The following is a 24,182-nucleotide window of genomic DNA, read 5'->3' on the forward strand; positions in this document are numbered from 1 at the left end:
ACACTAAGATTTTTTTATTTTCCTCATAGTTGATGTGAAAAGCAGTATGTGTCACACGGTATCAAAATAATTTCGTCTTGGGCGTTAACACTTAAATCCCTCATTACGCTCAGGATTCTACTTTAGAATCCCTCACTACGTTCGGGATTCTATTGTAGAATCCATCGCTTCATTCAGGATTCAATGTACGCCCTTGGCGGAAATATATCATTTTGATCCCTTGTAACACAAACTACTATTTATTACCTACCTGCTTTCATTTCGGCAATACCTGACTAAGAATCTTTTTCATTTCAGCAGTTCGAACAAGGGTACTTTGCTAGTTAAAAACAGTGAGCAAAATGCGATTTTTTTTAATGATGATGAGACAAAATGACATTCAAGTGACCTTCATATTCATATGTCATTTCAACATGCGGGGCCTAATACAAGTTCGAAATACTTGGATTCTATTCTCTCTGTGCCTTTCACGTCATTAGCAAAAAGAAAGAGTCAAAAAAGTTCAAATGAAATTCAACGGTATATTGCCGGTTTATAATAGACCCCCGAAAACGTCAGAACGCATCGTTCCAAAACACGTGTACGAGTATGAATCCTTAGTAATTAATTAATGAAAATAAACTTAAAATGTTGATTAAAACACTTTATTTTACGTATTTTATTTATTGTACAATTAAAATAATGAACTTAAAAAATACACAGATTATCACGCAAAATAAATCATTTTACTTTAATCAATCTCTACTTTGGTTGACAAATAGTAGTATTCCCAATTCGTTAACGTATCTTACAAAGTTGTCGATTGAAGTGTCAATTGATATTCGTTATTTTATTATTATTTTACTAAAATTTATCTCATTTGTTTTTGCGTTTGATTCCGGTATTTAAACTGAATTGTTAGAATATCTTAAGAAAACATGAGTGAATAAGTGATGGACAGTGATCGTTAATTTTCCAGCAATTTTGGTGCAGCATAGTAAAAATAAAGGAAGGAGGAAAAATTTTTTTTCTAGGGAGAGGATTGGTTATGGTTAATATTACACCCTAATTATCTATTCCACCTAGAGTAGGGCATACAGATGCTTAAAACCAACAATGCACAGACGTAGATATGACCGATTTAGGCGGCCAAAATTATTTTAGGGTATAATTCGGTACAAAATGGGATAAAAAATGTAAAAACGTTGTTTTATACTAAAATCAATTGTATTCTGTCAATTAAAAACAAAAATATATATATAAAAAAAAATTATATAATATGAGTGGATCGGATGTTAGTAAAAGTCTAGTAAAAACGTCAAAATTACATTGTTCTCTTGAAAATTTCCCTGCAAAATTTTGTCGGTAAGCCCTAAAATGTTTATTTCGGGCTTCTGGTGCTTCTTCCGACAACTGGCCAATGGGTAATAGAGCGTTTTCTATTACGCGTCCCCCATGGATCAAAATTTTATGCATGGTTGGAGTCATAGGATGCCATTCCCCATACAAATTCTTATATAATGTTGCTGTATCATAAGCGTATTCGTCGAATTTAGCAATATTTATTCTATGACCACTAGATATTACCTCTAAAATAACTTTCAGCCTAAAAATCAAGTCGTAGCTGACTTTTGTCATATCCGCCGCCAATTCCGGATTATCAAAAAATCTCCTACTGGTGTTGCCAAAGTTAGCCTTCGGCATATCAATCAGCAATCCTGTCTCAGTTTTGAATCTCTCTTGGATATCCTTTTTTCTCTCTTCTTCCATAAGTTTTTCTTCTTGTGTTTTTCTCTGTCTGTATTTCTTTGTAGGTAATCTGTACGCTAAATGCAGGATACTTTCCATAAAACGGATTCCAGCATGTAAGACTGATAATCCAAAATCCAAAGCTTCCGGACTCTCCTCATTTTTCTTGTTGAGATCATTAAAATCCTTCGTTTGATTAGCACCACATATATAACACTTGCTCGTGGATTTTGTATCTGTTGCAGCATTACAGACCTTTCCGTCAACCATGGTCATTTTAAAAATATACCCAAACAAAAATTCATTTTCATGCAAGGTCACTTTAGAATCATTTAGGTGCGCAGCAGAATTCTGCACATAATCAATTTCTTCTTTTGTAACATCTGTTGATTCTTTTACGTAACGAAATCTGATTGGACGACAAAATCGTGTCGAAGACGGTGTCGGATTATTCCAAACCACTTTTTTGCCTTCTTCTCCGCAAACGATCTGTAAAGGCACAAAAGAACTCATAAATATATTTCCATCAGAATCACTCTCATTATCAAATTGTTGCTTGAATTTCGATTGTTGAGACCCATCACAACCCCATTTACAAATTAACTTTAATGACTTTCTCTCGTGGTCATTAAGCGTTATCAGCACTTCTTCCAAAAACATTGATAAGCGAGTGGCGGTCAAATCCATCAGGGATTGTAGATTAGTTTCTGCGCAGGTAGCTGTTACCCGTAGGGATTCTTTTGGCGTGTAGCACTCTTGTTCTGCTTTCAGCAAAAGATCATAACAGGGGAAGTGTTTTTTGTTTGTTAACCTTATTATTTCGTATTGATGCCTGCTGAGGTCAGCATCTACATACATTTGTAGAGCTTCTTGTGGTGTCAGTGGAGCGATTATTTCATTAACGCTGGATGATCTTTTGTATTTACTAGCACATTCTGGACTATTAGTAATATCCTTAAGCACTTTTGAGGCATCTCTTTTGCCACTAGTTTGAAGAACCGATTGTGCTGCATGAACAATAATTTCATCAGGTAGGGCAGCTCGATTTTTTTCGGTTTTCCTTCTCTTGCTTCGCTCACTTAATTCCCCAAAGGATTTACACGGTCATCCTGACGTGTTAGAGGATGCCACTGGAATCTCAAAAGTTCCTTCCAACCAAGACTCATTCAATTTTAAAAACTTATCCATTGTTTTGTTTGCTTTCAACCACCTTTGTTTTATTTGTGATTTCACATAAGAAAATTCATGTTTTATATATTTTTTGAGCTCTTCCGATGTTCCGTAGGTAAGCACAAGATAATTTTCATAATAATCGCACTTTTCACTTAAACTTGGCAAATTTTGCTCTTGTATTTGCTCAAAAATAAATTTTCGAGCAAATACTTTTCTCCCCGAAGCACTGGGTTCACCTGTAAAAAGATAAAACTAAATTAACAATTTTTTTTTAATGTGCGAAAATATTTTTTTTTCATAGGTTATCTTTGAAAGCCTCTAAGACCACATAGGGGCGGCTAGTGGCGGCTAATTTCTAAGACACCATAAAGACGACTAAGTAATCTGTTCAGGCATATACAATACAAGACAGGGACGCACCCTGAAGTATAACAAAAATACCATTGAAAATCAAAATATATGAAGAAACAACATTTTGTGAAGGGTCATATTTAACGAGCTCAAAATATATGATAAATGTCAAAAATGTAATATAAAATTATTGAGATATATAAATTCTTACCTGAATAACTGGAATCCATCAAAAAAACTTTATGAAAACGTCAGAAAAACCAATTAAACACTTGGGAAAACTTGCAATATTTTGGAGCGTCGAGAACAGAAACTTGCGCGCTGAGCGATAGTCAGAGTTCGACTGCCTGTTATGCGGTTCAGGTTTGATGATAAGGAGTGGGGAGGGTCATATAATATGCCTGGGTCTATAGACTACCTCCACGTGGTATTTTTTTATCAATATGTTGATTTTTGCAAAATCGATTTTTGGCCGCCTAAATCGGTCATATCTACGTCTGTGCAATGCTGCACCAAAATTGCTGGAAAATTAACGATCACTGGTGATGAAGAAGGATTAACTACATTTTTCAGGTTCAGGTTGTCTAATATGTTCTCACTTCTGAGGTGAAAAATTGTATGTACAACACGAAATCAAAGTTATTTACATCTCGTGCGCTTGTGAGTACCTTCCTACGCTCAAGATTCTAAATAAAAATAAGCACTCGAAGAATATTAGGTCTAGATACGACATGGATCGGATATGTCAGACTCAAAAGTGACGTTTCTTCAAACCAAAACGTCACTTTTGACACTGACATATCCGATCCATATCGTGTATATTAAGTTCGAATCAGGCCGTATAGTAGAACGACTTGGCCATCAGACGGCAATAGTATCACATGAAAATTTTACCTACCTAACATTATCACAAACGTGATAATTGTCTCATTGTCAACTACATCCAAGTTACTTGAATGTAGTTGATGTAGTCCGAATTCAACAAAAAATGAAATCTTTCATCGCTGATAAATTTTTGTAAATGGCGTAATTAAATTTATTTCCATGTGTATGTATATAATAGTGTGAGTGTGTGCAACCATTTCATATAAAATATAAACAATAAGTATAGCCGCAAAAATTACCAACTTCACGTAATTTTATTTAACTACCTATTAAAAAAATATTAATTATTAGAATGATCATTTATACGTCAAATAGAAGTAATATAGTAGTAATAAGTAATAACCCGCTCGAAAATGAGAACAGTTTATGGTTTCTTAATTAATGCAAATAAATAAAATAAAGCAAGATTAAATCATTAAGAATACTGCGAAGATGCTTCGCAAAAGCCGTTGCACGTAAGTAGTAGCTTCGCGAATCGATCCCGTCCATTATTATATTACGGACGGAGACACCATCTATCAAGACCAGCTGCAGTACTGTGACGGGTTATTAGCATTATTTATCTTAAAAACAACGTAGCTTATAATTTGTTTTGTCAAACCTGATAAGTTGATAACATAAGTAATATTCAGAATGAAATAAAATATGAATACAAAGTTAAACATTGCATCATTCAATAATTATCTTACTTATTATTTAGGTATGACAATAATATAAAAAATCGCTATTATGAAATATTGATTGTCCTTGATATTTTTCATATTTATACACGGTGTAACATGAGTAAACCGAATAATTTTAACAGCGTATTCCTGATCATATTTAGAGACAAAAATGTCCTATAAACTTTTTTTTTTAAAACGCCTAGTTTCAGAGATAATATTAATTTAAAAATAAACAAGTTTTTGTTGTTACATAATGTAAAAGGCTTTTTTGATGGTAATGTTGCTGCTATGGGACGTAGTCTAAATATCCTCATTGATAGATGTCAAAAAGTGACAAGTACCACTTTGCAAAAAGAAGTACTTATTGCGAAAAAAAAATTTAAAAATCAATTTTAAGTAACAAGTTCACCAATAACATTTATTTTTTATGTACAAATACATTCAAAAAATTGAAAAAAAAAAAAACAAAACAAAAAAATTTTTTTTTGGCGAAATTGACCTAAACTCATATTACATTTTTTCCTTCTTTTGACCTCAGAAATGCGTGGTTAAAATTATTCGGTTTCCTCATGTTACACCGTGTATAATTGTAAAACAAACTGAAAATCACAATATAAATTCCTAATAATTTACCATGTGTAATTTTAAGTGAAATTGTATATTGTGAGATAAATAAATCACATCATATATTGAAAATGTTGTCCCCATTCGTTAAAGCTGTACCCCTATGTACGAGTATAATAAATTAGAAGCAGATGCCGCAACCGCGTGACTTGGTGCCGAAAATCGTTCACGGGTACGTCCCACGTTGCTCCGTCGTCTTGCGTGACCACTGAAGCGTTTGATATTCCAAGCAGTATAGGAGATCCAGAAATGGAAAATCAGGGAAGTAACCAACCATGTTTCTCCAATTCAGGGTCATCTATTCTGCCGCATCATCCATGTCCCTTTGAAAAATATTAAAAATCTGTTTCATCAGGGATAGGAAAGAAATCTAACCTGTGAATGTGCTGCACAATATTCGGGCGTGGGTTGCCTGAATGGGCTGTGTACGGGGCACGACGTTGAGGCATGAGAAGTGTGCGCCGCGTGAGTGTGTTGCGGCAGATGATGCGCGTGCGCGTGCTGGTGCACGTGCGGGTGATGAGCGTGGGGCGGGTGGCGGTGACCGAGCCGCGCGGGCTGTGGCGCGTGGCGCGCACACAGGTGTGTGGCGCTGCCATGGTGCTCAGCAAGCGACAGCGTCGAGCAAGATGGCCGCCAATAGCCGCCTTCCTCCATGTCAGGCCCGAGCCCAGGCCCAGGGGGGCATCGCGCCGCGCCGCAACACGCGCAGCGCCTGGGGCACGTCAGCGCATGACGCCGCGCCTCGTGCGGGCACCAGTCGTCGCGCTCGCGGCCCGACACCCTTTCCGCTCGATGCGACCGTTTCCGCTAGCGTCTCCGCCGCGCGGATAAACGCCAGTCGCGCATCCTCTCATCCGAATCGCTTACACAAATACACTATGCGTTTTATTTAGCTTTTTGCCCTTTGTTTTAAATTATAACAACACTTAGTTTTAGTAACACTGCAACTCTTTAAAATGTCAATAGCTAGTTCTATTCGCACAATTTGTGTATCCGTAACACTGCAAACACTCGTAAGACTCCATCACTTCATGTACCTATAAAATTTTAATGAGCGACCTTTTCGAAAACCATCAATCAACCATCATCAACAACCCGGACGTTGAAATGAACCAAATAAACAATATACATATTTAATTTCACCAGTAGCGCATGTATGCTCCTCTGATAATACCTATAGCTATACTTTGAAGTAATACTGGTAAGGTAAGATTCGAAATACGAAACTTTCACAATAGAGTTAAGTTTGCTCCTCTGGTAGTAACCGCGAGACCAGTTACAGTTGAACAAATAACAATTGCACTGACTTGGTCTTAGAGCTGCGATTGCATTTCGATTCTAGACTATTGGACTTCTAGTTCACCACAAAGGTTAGGTAGCAAGTTATGAGAATAAACATTGTATTATTTATATAAATCTTTAATGTTCACAATATTAAAAAAATACTAAAGAAGCAGACATTATGAAACGATTTGGTTTTTAAAAGTTCCTCATGTCACTGTCAACTACTCATTGGTAGTTGATAATGATTTTTTGGTTAGCATTCTATGTCAATGGGCAGGTCGTCCAAGTCGGCCAACCCTCCATAAAAAGTCTAAAACTTTTTAGCGTCAAATTTTTTTTTGTGCTAACCTATGGTGGAGACGGGTTAAACGTAACGACGATGAGTATTATTAATAGGTATGAATCACATGTACCTACTTTGCATATCAATAAGACCACATTGTAGTGGTGAACGAATAATGCGAACCAAATTTGCCGCAGAAAGAGTTTTAGAATTCTAATGTTGTTAAATGCCCACAATCAACCTTGTATCTCCCTTCTGCCTCCCATCTGCTTTCGCATCTTCCTCGCGTTATCCCGGCTTTTGGCCACGGCTCATGGGAGCATGGGGTCCGCTTGGCAACTAATCCTGAGAATTTGCGTACGCACTAATTTTTATGAAATCCACTGCCATTTGACCTTCCAACCCAGAGAAAGTAGGTCTTATTGGGATTAGTCCGGTTTTTTCACGATGTTTTCCTTCACCGATAAGCGACTGGTAAATATCAAATGATATTTCGAACATAATTTCCGAAAAACTCATTGGTACGAGCCGGGGTTTGAACCCGCGTGCTCCGGTTTGAAAGTCGCACGCTCTTACCGCTAGGCCACCAGCCTCCCCATCTGCCTTCTGTCATCCAATAATTTAGTTTGAAATGCCAAAGAAGACGCTATTGAAATACAAATCAGAGCAAAGTTGTAAAAGCACATTACAGGATCAAAATTAAATCAACTCTGTTCCGAATAATTTTATAATTGGGCGAAAAGACAGCTTAGAGCGAATACTACAATAAAACAGACAGAATGACTGAATCACAACAACAATAAGCATCGGCTAAAATAATAATATTAAATCAGGTCAAATTTAAACATTCTAAACCGGCAAGGAAATCTTAGTATAAAAGAAACTATTCGTACATATGCCAGAGCCAATAAATAAGGATCTCACATACGCGGACAGAGAGATAGTGGAATAATAGGGTACGAAGTTACGGCAGTCCCAGCGGCACTTGTCTGTGGCAAGCCGCAGTTTGGGGTCTTAGCGGTTAGGCCTGAGGAATTCAATTCTACGTATAGGTATTACACAATAGACATATGTATGTAGATAGATGATTTGAATATTTTGAATGGATAGTAGCATCATATGTCCCACAATCAGCGGGTAAAACTGTTCACTGTCTATTCCGAAATCATACCTAAGTTTGGTATAATACGCATTCACTGTCAGCGAGAGCTACGCGCTACGCAACGTGGTTTATTCGCTTTGTAGCGAATATCGCATACAAACAGAGAAGCTGCCTAGCGGGTCGCTGGGAATGGATGTGCATGGTAGAGGAAAGGACCAAACTGGCCCATCACGCATAACAGCGTTAAAGCACCGTGACGCTCAGTGAGAGTGAGAGAAGAACCTGAACCTACGGCGTTTAGTTTGCCTGTGGAAAGAAAAGTACAGTCAGCGATAAAAGCTTGTACCAAAAATGAAATTTTTGCCAAAAACTTATAAGATACAGTTATGCATTACATTGGAATTGCATATTTTGAATGATAAATACTTTTTTAATTAAAAGAATTACTCAGATTGCTAGGCTGAGCATGATCACTTTGTGCAAAGGGTTTAAACTGATTGGATAAGGTTATGCATTATATTTACGTATCGTAACATGGCTATTTTACCCGCCGAAGGCTGTCAATAAATCAAGTTGTGTTAAGCAAGACAATCCGAAATCGGGATTTGAGAATGTCATTTGCAGAACAGAAGAGAAAAAACAATAGAAGACACATCCTTCTACATTTACTTACATAAAAGGGTAACTAGTGTAAGGGCTGATTTAGACGGCGCGCGAACTCGCATGCGATTTTAGTTACATTGCGGACTGTTGGTTACGTCCAATACAACCGACCGATCAAAAATCGCAATGTAATGAAACTCGTATGCGAGTTCTCGCATCGTCTAAATGAGCCCTAATTATGGTACTAAGACTTTCAACACTGCCTGAACTTTGTAATTGTAAGGCTACACAGCCGAGTCAAGTCAAATCATTAATATTCTACCGAATTAGTTCGAAATCATAACGAGCACTGCGCCGAACATTATTCAACGTCACTGCAGGCATACAATATTCAAGTCGTGCACTCGCAAAGCATTCACTAACGGGTAAGTACGTTTTTAATTAGTAAAAGGAAATTAACGGGCTTCCAAAAGATGCCTTAAAATATGAATGATCTCTTGCAATTTACAGCATTTCTATTTCAATAATAAGAATAAATTATTTTTCCCTTCACATCTTTTTATGTGCTCATTGATTGTCATTATTCCGTAGGTACTTGTCTTTCGACGTTAAGGACACGTTCGCAGGAACAACAAATGAGTTAAGAGTTAATAGGCTGGCTCATTTTTGACTGCTTCGCTATCGCGTTTGTTGAAGGACAAATACATAAGGTAATATAATGCGAAAATAGTGGTACTTTTTGTCATCTTCTAGGTACATAATAATTGGATTGCGCAGAAATATCTAGGTACAGTAATAAATTTGTACCTACTGCAATAATAAGGTTCCAATATTATAGATATCACAGGTATCTAAAGTCTATACGCATATAGGTAACACCACGATATATGGATTTCCCAGTAGGCCCGTCTTATCAATTACCTACTTAAGATGCAGTAATATAAAATATCCCTACTGGCCCGCAATCACATTTGCGGATTCTGTAGCCAGTTTTATAGGCAACCTAATAATCAGATAGACTCGCATAGGTCGCAATTTTACACTGAGAGAAAAAACTAACAAAAACACACTTAGAATTACAAAAATAAAACTTAATCCGGGGACAAGGAGAATCAACTAATAGGAACAAATTGACTTTTGCAATTTCCATTTAGTAGGAAATACAACTTCTATATTTGTAATTTGAAGTATGCTAGAGTAATTTCAGAAATTTGGTTTTGTTATTCCGAGAGGTGCTTTAGCAATATCGGAGGTGATGACGTCATGGGTGAAAACTAACCGTTTTGTAATTCTAAGCGTGCTTTAGCAATATCGGAGACGATGACGTCATAGGTTTTACTAAACTGTACTGCGATTCCAAGCTAGCTGTTGTTATTCTAAAGATAATGACGTCACAGGCAAAAACTAAACTGTTTGCAATTCCTCCGCCCCTAGCAAACGGGCGCCGCGAGAGCATGTCGCGCGCGTGGTAGCTACCCGTCTCTATTTCTGTCTGTATGAATAAAAAAGCATTTGGTAGTATATCTCTGTTAGGGTGTCCCTTATATGGGCAAAAAATATTTTTTTTTATTTTTTTGGTACGCATACCCCTCAATATTATTAGAAATGCTAAAAAAAACAGACCTGCAAAATTACAATACTCTGTGATAACGGTAACCCGTGCCGACTTGGCTTCAAAGTTCGAAGTATTTTTTAGTAGGCAAAAATATACTAAGAATTCAAACTTGCTACGAAATGACTAAACGAAATAGGGAAATAAGTAAAAATAAACATCATAATCATGAAATTAAATGTTATTATAATTATTTGGGATACATTTTTCGCAGAGTAGCTTTTTTACAATCAGGATAAAGCTTTCTGTGCTCTTGAACACAACGTAATAGGAACTGTTTCTGCTCTTCGTCCGCCGTTATTAATCCGTGAAAGTCTTGCATCAGCTTAACTGCCCTTTCTGCTGTATCATTAACTGCTCGAAGAGTCGAAATTTTAGATTTAGCATTCAAGTAAGCATCATTTTGGCTCCACATTAAAACAGGAACACTCAAGAAGCTTGTGTCAATTTTCAAGCGTGTAAACAAATGTTTGCTCTTTGTAGACACGAAATCATCCAAACATTTAGTAAATAAAGTGTTTGCGATTTCTTGTTTAGATGGAACATATCTCTTTTCCAGATGGCACGGCTTCTCGTTATCATACTCTAGTTTAGAAATCATCCGTATTTTCACTTCATCGTCTAGTTCATCATCGAAAATTGCTAAAATGGCAACCTCATCCGTCAAATACCACAAGTGTTTGCAGAACTTATCTAAAGCTGCTTTCGAGATCACTTTGTCAATCGCTTCATACCTCTTCAATGTTTTTAGAAAACACAAGTCCTGATTAGGAGCCTTCACAGCCATATTGCACTGAAGTCATGGTTTGACATATGAAGTCGCTATAAATAGAGAAACATCTTGCAATGCTCGCTTGTCCTTTGCACTAATTTTTATTTGGTCTTTTAGCAAAAACATTTTTATAGCGTAAATCGCTCTTGCCATCCACCGAGCTTGGTGCATCGCACCAGGTGGCTTAATTTTTAATTTGTTTTCGCTATCGCCACCCAAATATATTACCGACAGTTCAATGAGTTCGCGATAGTCATCTCGCACAGTATTTTTCTTTAACTCTTTCCAATAAAATCCAAGGAGTTCACTGCGGACTGCATCGTTGACGTGTTTTTTCACAAAATCTGGACAGGTTTCAAAGACACTTGGATTAACATTTTTCCAGTTATCTTTAAACTTTTTAAAAAGTGGAATATCAGGGGCCTATTTCTCGTACGTTACAAGTTCACAAGTCTACAAGCTTACATTTAAAATTTCATTGTACAAGTGTGTTTTAATTCTGTTTCTCGTAGGAATGATTACTACAAGTGCTACAAGGCGGCTGTCTAAAGTTAGAAAATAGGTTTGTTTACTATGCAAAAAGGAAATGCAATGGCCATTATAAATGTTATCTTAATGTCAATGTCACTGTTATGCATCATAATTTTAATAAGAGGAAAATAAAATGGCTGACTTGTGTTTTCGGATATACATGCGTATAATAATACAAGTAGTAATGAAAAGCGTTTCTCAAAATTATCAATTACAAGTGTAAAATCAAACTCAGTTTCGTCAGTCACTCTATGAATGTTTACAAGCTTCAGGGTGGGTCAGTTTTTTTTTTATAATACGGGTGAATTCGTTACAAAATTATTATGTTATTGGTCATTTACTGGTTCTTTCCCAATTATAATAATTTCATAGGAATGAGTTTACTGTTTTTTTTTTAGAATAAAAGCTAAATTTAAATAATATTACTGACTTTAACGAAGTGCATTCAAAACTTACACGTTGGAGATCTTAAAAATGCAATATCTTCATTTATTTATTAATCGATTTTTACCAAAAACGCATATTAGCAGTTTATAGAGACTCCTCATTATTTCGTGATAAGTCACAAGCTACAAGTATAAAGTACAGCTTTTGAGAAACGAAATTACTATTTTAGTATATAATATCTACTAGTGTTAGTCAACTTGTGAAACAACAACACTTGTGAAAACTCTTTTATCCCCGCTCTTGTAACAATTATACATTTACGTGAAACGGAAACTTGTAAAAAATATTGAAATACAAGCGTTACCATAGATACACACTTGTATTACAAGACTGGTAACGTACGAGAAATAGGCCCCAGGGCTACGGGTGACTTGTGGTATTTTAGCTTCAAATATACTTTTCAGAACGAGTTCGTAGACATGGTGGCGACAGGCAAACAGTAATAGCTCTCTTTCCATTTTTTGTTCTAGTATTGAACACGCACCATTGTAGCGACCAGTATTTGAAGCCGTGGTATCGCAGCACATAATCTGTATTTTGTCATTAAGATCCCAATTTTGAAGGGCTTGTAAAACGGCTTGAGCTTGTTCTTTTCCTGATGAACTGTCTATCTTGGGCACAGCAAGAAGTTGTTCTTTGTCTTCGTACGTGATCACGATCGGCAGTCGTTCCTCTTTTGAACTTCGTACATCTGTGGCAGGTAGTAATTTGCCATCCCAGTGAATAGTAGCAATTTCAGGAACATTGTTTTGGAAATCAGTTTTTATTCCCTCAGCCCTAATTTTTCGTGTCTGCGTTCGAATTCGTTGTATCGAAGATTTATTTACGGGGTAGTCATCGATATTTAGGTCCAATGCTTCAATTGTAGCCTGAATGACGTAAACGGAATCTCTTGTGCTTAGTTGACATCTATCTAAGGCTGCTACTAACTTAGGTGAAATAAAGTCCTTTCGGCCCCTTTTAACAACGGTGACTTGGGGAGTAACAGGTAATGTCAATACGGGTTCATCTAGAGAACGATCGGATAAACCATGAATGGAAGACGTAGGGCTGTGAACCAGCGAATAATCATATGGCGGCGAAGGTTCTGCGATAGATGTGTTTTTTAATCTTCTTTTCTCTTCGTCTATTTTCCGTTGCCGGGCTCGCTCTTCCTTTTCTGCCAATTTTTGGTCAATTCCTGCTAGACTACCCTGACGCCCCGGTTCTCTCTGTTGCTGTAAAAATACTCTATCTTCTTCAATCTTTATCATTTGCAGAGCGTCAGCATGTGCGATATCAAATAAATTGTCCAACTTGTCTTTAAAATCGTGCTCCCGGCGTTTATGAATGTCATTGCTTTTCTTACAATTTTTTTGTAAATCACGCCAAATTTGGTAAAGGTCTACAAGCTTTTTAACACAGTTAGGTACTGACCGTGTAGGTATTCTAGCCTTATCCCAAAAAATAATACACTCACGAATAGCAAGATTAGCACTTTCGTTTACTTTTAAATTCACTTCGCGAATATTATAAAAAAAGACCGCTAGTACTTGCCTATTTGACGGCAATTTCGCTCCTGTTATCTGATGTTTTATGTTACCCACTAGGTAAATGTCCTTTTTTGAACTTCGTAGTTCAATATCCATTTTAAAAAACAAACAAAAACCTCCCAGATACAACGAAATGTAAAACTACACTAAGTGATTACGCAGTATGTTCCGATCGCTCAAAGCAACTTGTACGGGCAAGTTTCAGCTTCAAGTCGGCACGGGTTCCCGTTCATAGATCAAGCTCATTTTTATTTTAGGAGTATTTTAGAATATATGGAACAAATTTAGGGGGTATGCGTAAAAAAAAATTAGGTCGAAAAATAAGGGACACCCTAATCTCTGTACTAAAGAGGCACTATAAAAGCCTGTCGAGATATTCTACCCATTCCTTTCTTATTCATACAGTCAGAAAGAGACTAGTAGTTATTACGCGCGCAACATGCTCTCGCGGCGCACCTGTGCTAGGGAGGTTGGAATTGCAAACAGTTTAGATTTACCTTTGATGTCATTATCACTAGAATAACAACAGCTAGCTCGAAGTTGCAGAACAATATATTCCTGTAGACCCCAACTACACAGTAGGTCGCGGGTTAATATGTCCATGGCCCACAATATATCCTAAATTTATTATTTAACTTAAGTATGTTTTAAACAAAGAAGACACGAGACACGCCCGTCCGACATCCGACACAATACTAACTCTAAACAAATGAACGAAGCAAGTAGCTGTGTTGGTATTACAAAACTCGTTTAGTGATTGGTACAACAATGAACATAAACACAACAAGTCTATCTACTAAATACCAGTAAACTTTGTAATGTATGTCGCTATAGTAACAACTGAATTGTTATTTTAAATGGGGTAATGTTATTCCCGCGAACTCGTTTTTTAGATATTACAAAACTATGTAAGTGAGACATTTACTAAAATCATAACTTGAAATCACAGATGCTTTTTTCCAAAAATCACAAACTTTACTAGTAAAAATCGGAAAATTTTAGTAGTAATAAAAATGGATTGTAACAAATACTGAACTTTGTTTAATGCTCCATTTACTAAAGTCTGTTTGCTGAAATTAGATTTAGTATTACTGAGCTGTTTGTAGAAATAAATAAATTTTACAGAAATAATGAAACTTCCATGATTACTACTAAAACTTCATTTTTTCCCCCAGTACAGAACTGTTTATTAATTCCTGGTGGTGATTTTTCTCTCAGTGTAGTTTCAGAAATAAGAAGATTAGGTATATTTAATAGAAAACAGCCGTTAACCTGCCTTAGTACCTATATAAATATTAGTAAAACAATATGCATATGGAGCTTGACCCGACAAGCGACACGTCTGACTAAGTATATTAATCTTGTCATATCTTTGTATAACGTTTCAGCCAAGGTTCTCGCGGCGAAGGGTTAGATAGGTAAGAGTATAAGCCCTTGCGTAAAGTATGTCCATGATAGAAAAATTTGGTCGGTTCTGTAAGTTTAGCAGGTGTAAACGTTGTCTTTCGTGCGATTATCGAAGTTTTTAGCTAGTTTTTTAATAGGTTAAGAAGTTGAACGCAATGAATCAAAAGTTATCTAATCTTCCGCCGTAATATGTATGTGAATAAGTTGGCAAGGAATCAGTGCCAGAATACGAAACAAATAAGGTACATACTGACTGCAGTCTAAAATTGGGTCAGTGGGTCATCAGCCTTTGCCATACAATGAGATATCTCTGCGGAGCTCGACGGGTTTTGCATCCGCATCGAATTCCCTGAACTCATCGGGAAGAAATACTTCCCAACTGACCGTGTGTTGATGAATGGGAAGGTATTTTCTCTCCAGCATATTTTCCGCAACGGCCATGACATTACTTTATTAATTTTAGGCGCGAGCCCTTTTTGCAATCTGGGTCGGTGAAAAATATCGCCGGCGGCACAGCTGTACACGTTAATGAAAATATATCAGCAGAGCGCTGCGTGCCCCTGCATCGTAAAACCATGATACGTGCTCCCGCCGCCCGCGAAGTCAGGTAAAACCGCAGTCACTGTGCTCTCTTGAAGGGTTAAGTCAACAAGCTCTAATGGAAACATAATACGCCGCTGAGGATGAGAGAAATCTGTTTCTGGGTCACGAAACAGTAAACAAAGCTGGAGGGTTTTATTTATCCCTTATACCTTTCAAAGGAAAATAACTACATGCCTGATATATTGACGAGTTGGAGTTCGGATCACCAGATAACGCTCCAAAAGTATATTTTAAGTATTTTAATACCATCGCTTAAAAATTGAAACTAAGGTTTTAAAAGGTTTTAAAGCAGGTACTCTCAAAGTTTTTAAATCCACTAAGAACTTTTTTTATCTTTTAAATGAACGAAGTATCAAAATAACAGAACAGAAATTCTTGGTCATTCATATTTAAAATTATGAACTTAACGTATTTTCTGAATCGGTCAATCAAGATCTACTTTCTGAGGTTATCATGCGAAATGTCAACATACTAAAGCGACATCTTATAAGGTGGCGCATTGAGTTTGAAATTTTGAAATAGTGGAACAAAACTGAAATATAAATTGCAATTTTAAGTTCTTAAGTTTTTTTATTATAAATCATTATGTATGTGTATAATCAAAGCAACATATTTCTAAATTAATTGTATTGTGTTGTTAATTGTAAATTTGTAATTGATATTAATAATTCTCTACGTGAATTAGAATTTTATAGTAAAATAAATTAAATATAACTTGAAAAGTAAATATATTGTATATTGAATGCCACCTGAAGATGTAAATTTAGAAGTAATGTTAAATTTTTCACAAAAAAACCTCTGTAATCAGAGACCATTGACTGGCGAAACCAGAATGAACAAAAACATGTTTATTCGCTCCACCCTACTGGGTGTTTGATGATAATGATACCATTGCTCGCGCTTATTAGTTCGCACGAGATGACGAGATGCATGTGAGTTGTGTCATATCAATAATAAATCAAGTCGAGATTTTAAAATTTGAATAACTACTGCTATCAGGATAAAGAACAACGGTAATACTAAAATATCGGAAGGTAAATACTTTATTCTTACTAAAAATCAACCTTCACTGAGCAAATCGATAGAAGTCTGCATCCAAATCAAAATTCAATTGAGAAAGTCTACTAGATCACTATTTTGGTCTTTGTTGTTTCAGGAGCAGCATTCGATCATTAAAAAACTGTCAATTACCTGAGGTTTAATCAAAGGCACTAAACATATAAAGAAATGGTGATTGATTTATCATTTCTGGGTCCATAAAAATTGTTAGCGATTCCTTTAGTATTTACCTAAAATCTGCTATAAGTTAACCATAAAGTCACAGACAGTACCTAACTATACCGGCAGTGTACGTAAAAGTGCATATGAACAAATGACAACTCGGGCACCCCAATATGGGTCAGGGTCATGCATGCTAGATATACCTAAGACAGTACTTTCCTTTTCAGCCGGCAAACATTCGGAAATGAATGATCGAACATATGAGAATTAATGTTGAATTATTATCATTAACGACCTAACTCGTAAATATAGCTTAGCATATGGAATACCTATACTTATACGGTTTAGTCTGTACAGCTTGCTTTATGATTGCCTTGGGTATACTCGTATAAATTAAATCATCCTTGAAATATGGGCCTTAATAAATGACCCTTATCAAATTCGAGAGCAGAGGACCATCCTTCATTTCGATTTGAAAGAAATGCAAAGTATAATTGTTTCCCTGGTATATTTAGCGGCCAATCCCGAGATCGCAAACTAAGCCAATTTAATCCGACAAACGGGCAGGCTTTCTCAAACTGAATCCTTTTCAATTTCTCGAACGCTTATCGCTGCGGCTAGGCACTTAGTTGCGATAACTGGCTTTGATCGAGACTGCAATATAGAATGTGTATTTTTCAGGAATAACTTAAAAATAATCTGTAGCAGTGATTGCGCTAAGATTTTCGTTTTGAAGAAAAAATCCTTGTTTTGATACGTTTTGCAATTTGTACATAGAACTTAGTGTCTGTTTTTGCAGAATACACTTAAATGCTTCTGTATGTTAAAACATTGAAGGTAAAAGAAAGGAAAGACACAATTTGATTTCAGATAGGTATTTGTTTAGTTAATAAAATAAATCAACTAAAGGCGTAATGCATAAAACCTGCATGTTAAGTTGGAACTTTAAACAGGCGTAATTTCTAATGAAAACCTATTAGTTATCCCCGAATACGTGTTAAGGCGACATTGAGCCAGTTACGTGCAATATAGTATAGACCTGCCCAAATTATATTGAAAAAGGAGGACGACCTCTAAGGGTCAGAATTAAGATTATTACTCGGGGACGTTATAACCGAGTTTATGGAGGTGTGATGAGACGTATGGTTCACTCGAATGAATGTTCACTAGAATGATTCATTTTTCTTTCATAGCATGTTCACACGGTGCTGGTGCTAAGATTATTCAATTTTTATTTTCTTTCACTATGGCGTTGTATGAAGTTGTGCGTCTTGGATTCATTTCTATTTGTGATCATTTAATAAAGATGTTAACAAAAAAGATGTTAAAGATGTTAGCAAAAAGCAAAGAAAACGGCGACGGTGGTGAGTGCGAGCTTCGAATACATTGGGGAAACTAGCCATTAAAGATCCTTAATTGGATAGCAAATGATTGCTACCACCGCTGATTGCGGGTGAATTTAAGTTCTACTATTAGTTGCATCAGCGGTGGCAGCACGGTTCTATTTTTATAGCCCGTCAGCGTCACTATACCCGTCACTGTCGCACTTACACACTTGTTAGAACCTGACAGACATGGTAACAGGCGATAAAAATGCGACCATGCTACCGCCGCAGTACCTATATGTACCTAGCCGAATAAATCTCCAAATTTTACTGCGATACCTTGCTACTAGCGATTGTTTTGGAACTCTGGAATATTGTTACAGAGTGCCTACAAATACCATATCCTGCTTTTTCCAAGAAGTCTAGGTACTACTACCCACAGGATTCAAGAAAAATATGCAAAATCGGAATGAACATTCACTCTGTGTTCACACTGTTCATTTTTTGTTCACTCGGGTGCGAGTGAAAGAAAATAATCCAGCACTGTTTGATTATTTCACTAATGAATTCATTTTACACTTTAGGTTCATTTTGTGTTCACACGCGTCACTTTGAGTGAAAGATGAATAATGAAGCACGAAAATGAGCACAAAATGAACCGCCTGATTTCACCTTTAAGGTTGTTAACTATATTTGAGTTTCTAAATTCGCCGTACGAAAAAGTAAATCCATACCTATTTTTATTTTCATCAAGGCTTAGAGGCCTTATTACAGATATAACAATAGCCTTATGACAAGATATCTCCACTTCATTGTTGGTTACGGAATTAACTGGTCAAAATAAGAAATTAAACCATATTTCAAGAGAATTCTTTAAAATTATCTTTACTCAGGGCTTATGCGAATTACGATCTTTCACGAGAAGTCCAGTGGTGATTCCACTCGACGCAGACTAGCCTGTACAAAGAGAGTTCCAAATGTTAGGAGCCTGCCAACTGGCAGAATTATCTATAGCAGTGGTGCGGAATAAATTTTGGCTTGGATTTGGCATGCAGATACCTAACATAGCTGCACCGAAAACTGTCATTGCAATATTTTAACAAACCAATCAATAAGTAAATCTAGGGCGCTAATATCACAAAATATTGAGAAAAATCGATCGTTAAGTTTCTCAGCAACTAGCAAGGGAATGAGAAGTCCCAATAAGCCAACTGTAACAAGTTGTTTAAAGTGATCATAATGGCCACGTGATTGCGGCGCGACAGGCGAGCGAGTACCCTGCTTAGCTAGACGCGGCGACCTCCAAACAACTCAGGTGACTTAACGATACGCCGAGAACGCACATTTCAACGCCCCCGACACATTTGTAATTGCCCTCAAATGGCGCAAAAACGATGCAGAGACTCACTGATAACTTTCAAGTTGCACTAATTGACGTTATCGAAAAGGTCGCCGATTTGATCAATTTTTATCACACGACTGATTACTTACAATAACAAAGAAGTTTCCACAGGTTAATTGTCACTATTTGGTTAGTTAAACGTGTTTGGAGCGATCGTGGCGTGGGGATTTGCGCTCGTCGCGACGTCAACTGGCAGTCGACCGAGGGCGGGCGCGACGGAGGCTGCGCGGACCCGGCGCCCCCGCCTTCATTCACCCACTCGCCGCCAGGCAGGCCTAGCCCGAACAACCGGACTCCTACGCCATGTGCTAACAATAAATTGCTATTGAACTTGACAATACAATATACCAAAGATACTCGTATGCTTAAGTTCATAGTAGAATTGTGATGGTTACTCGTGAGATACGGCATTGGCAAGTAGTAACTTGCACTGTTCTAACAGACTACGAAATTCCAAAAGGAGGAGGTTCTCAATTCGGTTGTTTTTTTTTATTCACCTTAGAACTCCGTCATTTCTCAACCGAGTAGGAATATTATTATATATGTAGGTCCCATTTTTATCAAAATCTAGTTCTGATCATGCGCTATCTATGAGGAATCGAGGGCACCCCCCATAAATTCAGAGGCATACAATATAGTGATTTTCATGAACAAATCAAACATTAACATTATGAAAGTGACATTGGATGAAGTGGAACTGCTGATGAAGACTAAAACGGAACATCACGACACATATATCCCGTTTGGCGATATATGTGTTAACTTCTAACGCCTTTGTCTAAATAAGGTAAGCAGCGGGTAAATTAAATGTCATGAAAACGAAAACATATTTACATACCTCTAGGATCAAAGGACGACATGTCGGGAAGTTGGTTTGAGGTGAATATTATCTGTTCATTATTTTAAAAACCGGTTTTGTTTTGATAACAAGTGTGAAAACATTCACTTAAGTCGCCTTTCATGTTTACATTTTGGGACAAAACCTTTAATGCAATAGGTAGGTACATTGGGAGAATGCACAGGGCATTGAGGAATTTGCTCTGCACTGACCTCAACCCAATTCTGCAACTTGCCAGAGCACTTTATTTTCTTTACCGCAGCATTACCTACATACATACCTAACAACGGAAAAGAAACCAAGAATTTCTAAAAGCTGCAACCGTAGGTACCCCCAACCTTCGATATTCATAAAACTTAGCAAATCTTTGTTAAGTTTTATCTCTTTAACAAACGCAAATGTCAAAATGACATACAGGGACAAACGGTTATCAATAGCTTGTTAGAGTTAGAGTTGACAGAACATTATGAATAACGCCATAAATGTATCTTCTTTTTCTATGTCGGTATTTTTTTTTTTTTTTTTTTTTTTTTTTTTTTTTCTAGCCTACTTTGGTGTCCCACTGCTGGGCAAAGGCCTCCCCTCGTTTTTTTCACTCGACCCTGTCATCGGCATTTTCCCACCATTTGGGGTAGAATGCGTCCAAGTCGTCCCGCCATCTTCTTTTCGGTCTGCCTAAACTCCGGCCTGCACCGTCTATTGTGTTCCGTGGGTCCCACTCAGTAACCATTTTGGCCCACCTTTCTGGGTGCATGCGGCAGACATGTCCAGCCCAGTCCCACTTAAGCTTAGCGGTCTTGACGCCTACATCTACAACTCTAGTTCTGGAGCGTAGTTCCGTGTTTCTGATCCGATCAGTTCTGCGAACACCTAATATACTACGCTCCATCGCACGCTGGCAAACCTTGAGTTTCGATTTTAGAGCCTCAGTTAATGACCAAGTTTGTGCACCGTAGGTTAGGATGGGTAGGATGCACATGTCAAGGAGTTTGCGCTTAAGACACAAGGGAAGGTCGCCCTTCATTAGCGCTTTCATGGACCAGAAGCTCTTCCAGGCGTTCTCGATACGTCTATCGATTTCTATAGACCGCCTGTTCTCGAAGGATGCTATCTGGCCCAAGTAAACGTACTCGTCGACATATTGTATATCCTGCCCATCCATCACAATGCTATGTTTAGCTTGATTGGTCATCAACTGAGTTTTCGCTCTATTCATTGTAAGTCCAACCTCAAGGCTCGCCGTGCTGAGGTCTTGCAGCATTTGTTGCAGATGTGATGACGTATGGGAGAAGAGGACTATGTCGTCAGCAAAGCGCAGGTTTGATAACCTCTTGCCACCGACTTCAATGCCCATCGTCTCCCATGAGACCGCTAGCTTTTGAAATATCTCTTGGAGACAACTGGTGAACAATTTTGGAGATAGCGGATCGCCCTGTTTGACGCCTTTCCCTATTCTGAATACGGGGCCGGGTGCGTGCAATTTAATGCTAGCTGTGCTATTGTTGTAAATATTTCCAACGAGTTCAACATATGCCGTGTCTATACCCTGATTCTGCATGGCGGAAAATATAGCGGAGTGTTTGACGCTGTCGAATGCTTTATTATTATGTCGGTATTAGTATTTTTAAATAAGAGTTTCGACCAATATTCACTTACAGAACCCCTAGTGAAAATTTCATTCAGGTTAAAGAAACTTTGCTACCGAGTGGATTATTTTTTCCAAACACCAACGCGACGAAAATACTAGCTGTACGTACAACTTTACGAATCGAATCCAAATAAATGCTATTAAATATTAATTATTTAAAATCAGCAATTAAAAATCCATCTTCATAGCCAATGTGAGAAAAGAACAGAAAATGTTCACGATAATTACATTGCCCTCTAGACTGTCTAAAGGATAAAACAACTTGGCTATCTGATGTTGAAGGATAAACAGAGCCTTCTAGTGTGGTAAATAATATTTAAATATATCATTTCCACTTTCTCTACTTTTTAGGGCCCTCTCCAATAAAACATATTTATCACATAATATGTTTTATGACGTATTTGAATAACGTGATGTGAAGGATGTTAACGTCTATCAGGCTGCCAAGCCAAATGTCTCGCATACAAATGAAACGAGACACGTGTATTGGAAATTATAAATAGCTGTCTTCGTAGATTAACCATACCTAAACAATAGGTACTTGCCGACCTGATTGTTTCAACCGTGGCATTTGGTTTCATATAAATAATATTAATTCATAATTTTTTACGAGTGTACTCTTTTTTATATTAGAATGAAAATACTTCGCTATCACTGAAATATGTGTATGTACTTATATTAATAGCATTTGTATTATTTGCACAAAAACTACAAGGATAACGTTTGTCACGCAAAATAGGCGCCAGTCGTCGAGTTGCGGAAAATTTCCCGAATTACAATACAATACAACGTTTGTTTTTATACACCACAGAAATATTGGAGACGTAGAACTGACAACATACCTAGATGCATAGATCGGTATGAAACGGCAAAATCTAAAAACGCGACGAATCATATGCGGAATGAGCGGACTTCATATTAACCAACCAGACGCGTGTCGAAGCACAAGCTCAATTATACATTGTATGTATATGGGTACTTGGATTAGAATTAGTATCATAAATCATTTATTTTGCTTAAAACATGTCATATGCCTATGCCACAACTGCGTGCATACTGAACGCTTATAGCTTCAAGACGGGAATGTTACACAAGGAAACCCTTTTAACAGTTTTGACGATAGCAACACATGAGCAAAACGGCTCAACACTTGGAGCATTTATGCGTTCGCAGATCGACAAATCAAATTGCGAGGATAACATGTCGTTACATACATGCAAATGGTTATAATTCAATTTCAGCGCCAATCATTTGGAGTATTTGAACAGGCGGGCTCTAACCGAAACGACCGATATATTATTTAGAAAACAACTCGAAGACCGTTAGCTCTTACCGAGGTTTTACGGGCGACCTTGAAATTTATTGTAGAGTTGAAAACTCTTGCCGAGGTTTTACAGGCAACCTTGAAATTAACTGTAGAGTTTTGAGTTTCAATACGGTCACTCTGACAGGAACGTTTGGTTGCTTTTTATTAATAGGTAGAGCCTGTCCGATTTTTAAGATCAAGTCCGCCATACATTTACTACTTACTATGGCGCATTTGATCTTAGAAAAGCGGACGACTTTACATGTATTGGATAACTGGTTAACATCAGGCAACGTCTAAATTAACCTAAGTCTACTTTTACCGAGTAGGTACCTCGTATCTAATCTTAAATAATAGTTACGTCAAAAACCTATACAAATACGGACGGCCAGATTCTAATTTTAATAAAGGTCAAAAAGTAGATCTCTTTACGATATGGATCGGATCTGTCGGTGTAAAAAGTGACGTTTTTGTTTAAAGAAACGTCATGTGAAAATGTAGACGATTGTAGTGCGTATATGATGGTGTTATTGTTAATCTATTAAAACTTACTGCTATAAAAACGATATATGAATTAGTTTGAAACAAAACGAGCAGCTATTGCTAGCTCGCGTAGGCAAAGTTGGCTCGTAAAAATAAAGTCTATGCTTTGTTGTGGTAAAGTTGCTGAAAATATAGTGAAAGTGCGAATCATATAAGTATGATGGTAATTTGAGATTGAAACTCATAAACTTCTCAAAATTACAATAATTTAAACCTAATGCAAATGCTTATTATCTGTCAACTTTGAATCAATATTTTTTTACTATAAAGTACAAACAAATAAATGCATGGGTA

At 37.1% G+C, this 24,182-nt stretch overlaps 2 protein-coding genes across 4 annotated transcripts in view; both read right to left on the reverse strand.

The window, feature by feature from the left end:
* The window catches only part of LOC134804898 (peripheral plasma membrane protein CASK), a 316,704-nt gene that overhangs the window by 206,150 nt on the left and 86,372 nt on the right, over positions 1-24,182 (reverse strand). The gene's annotated exons all lie outside the window — the stretch shown is intronic.
* LOC134799409 (uncharacterized) lies at positions 10,448-11,101 on the reverse strand. Its single transcript, XM_063771808.1, has one exon. It carries the CDS (start codon positions 11,098-11,100, stop codon positions 10,504-10,506), a length of 597 nt encoding a protein of 198 aa, XP_063627878.1. The 5' UTR covers position 11,101; the 3' UTR covers positions 10,448-10,503.

Source organism: Cydia splendana, chromosome 2 (genome assembly GCF_910591565.1).
Source record: "Cydia splendana chromosome 2, ilCydSple1.2, whole genome shotgun sequence".
NCBI classification, from domain to species: domain Eukaryota; kingdom Metazoa; phylum Arthropoda; class Insecta; order Lepidoptera; family Tortricidae; genus Cydia; species Cydia splendana.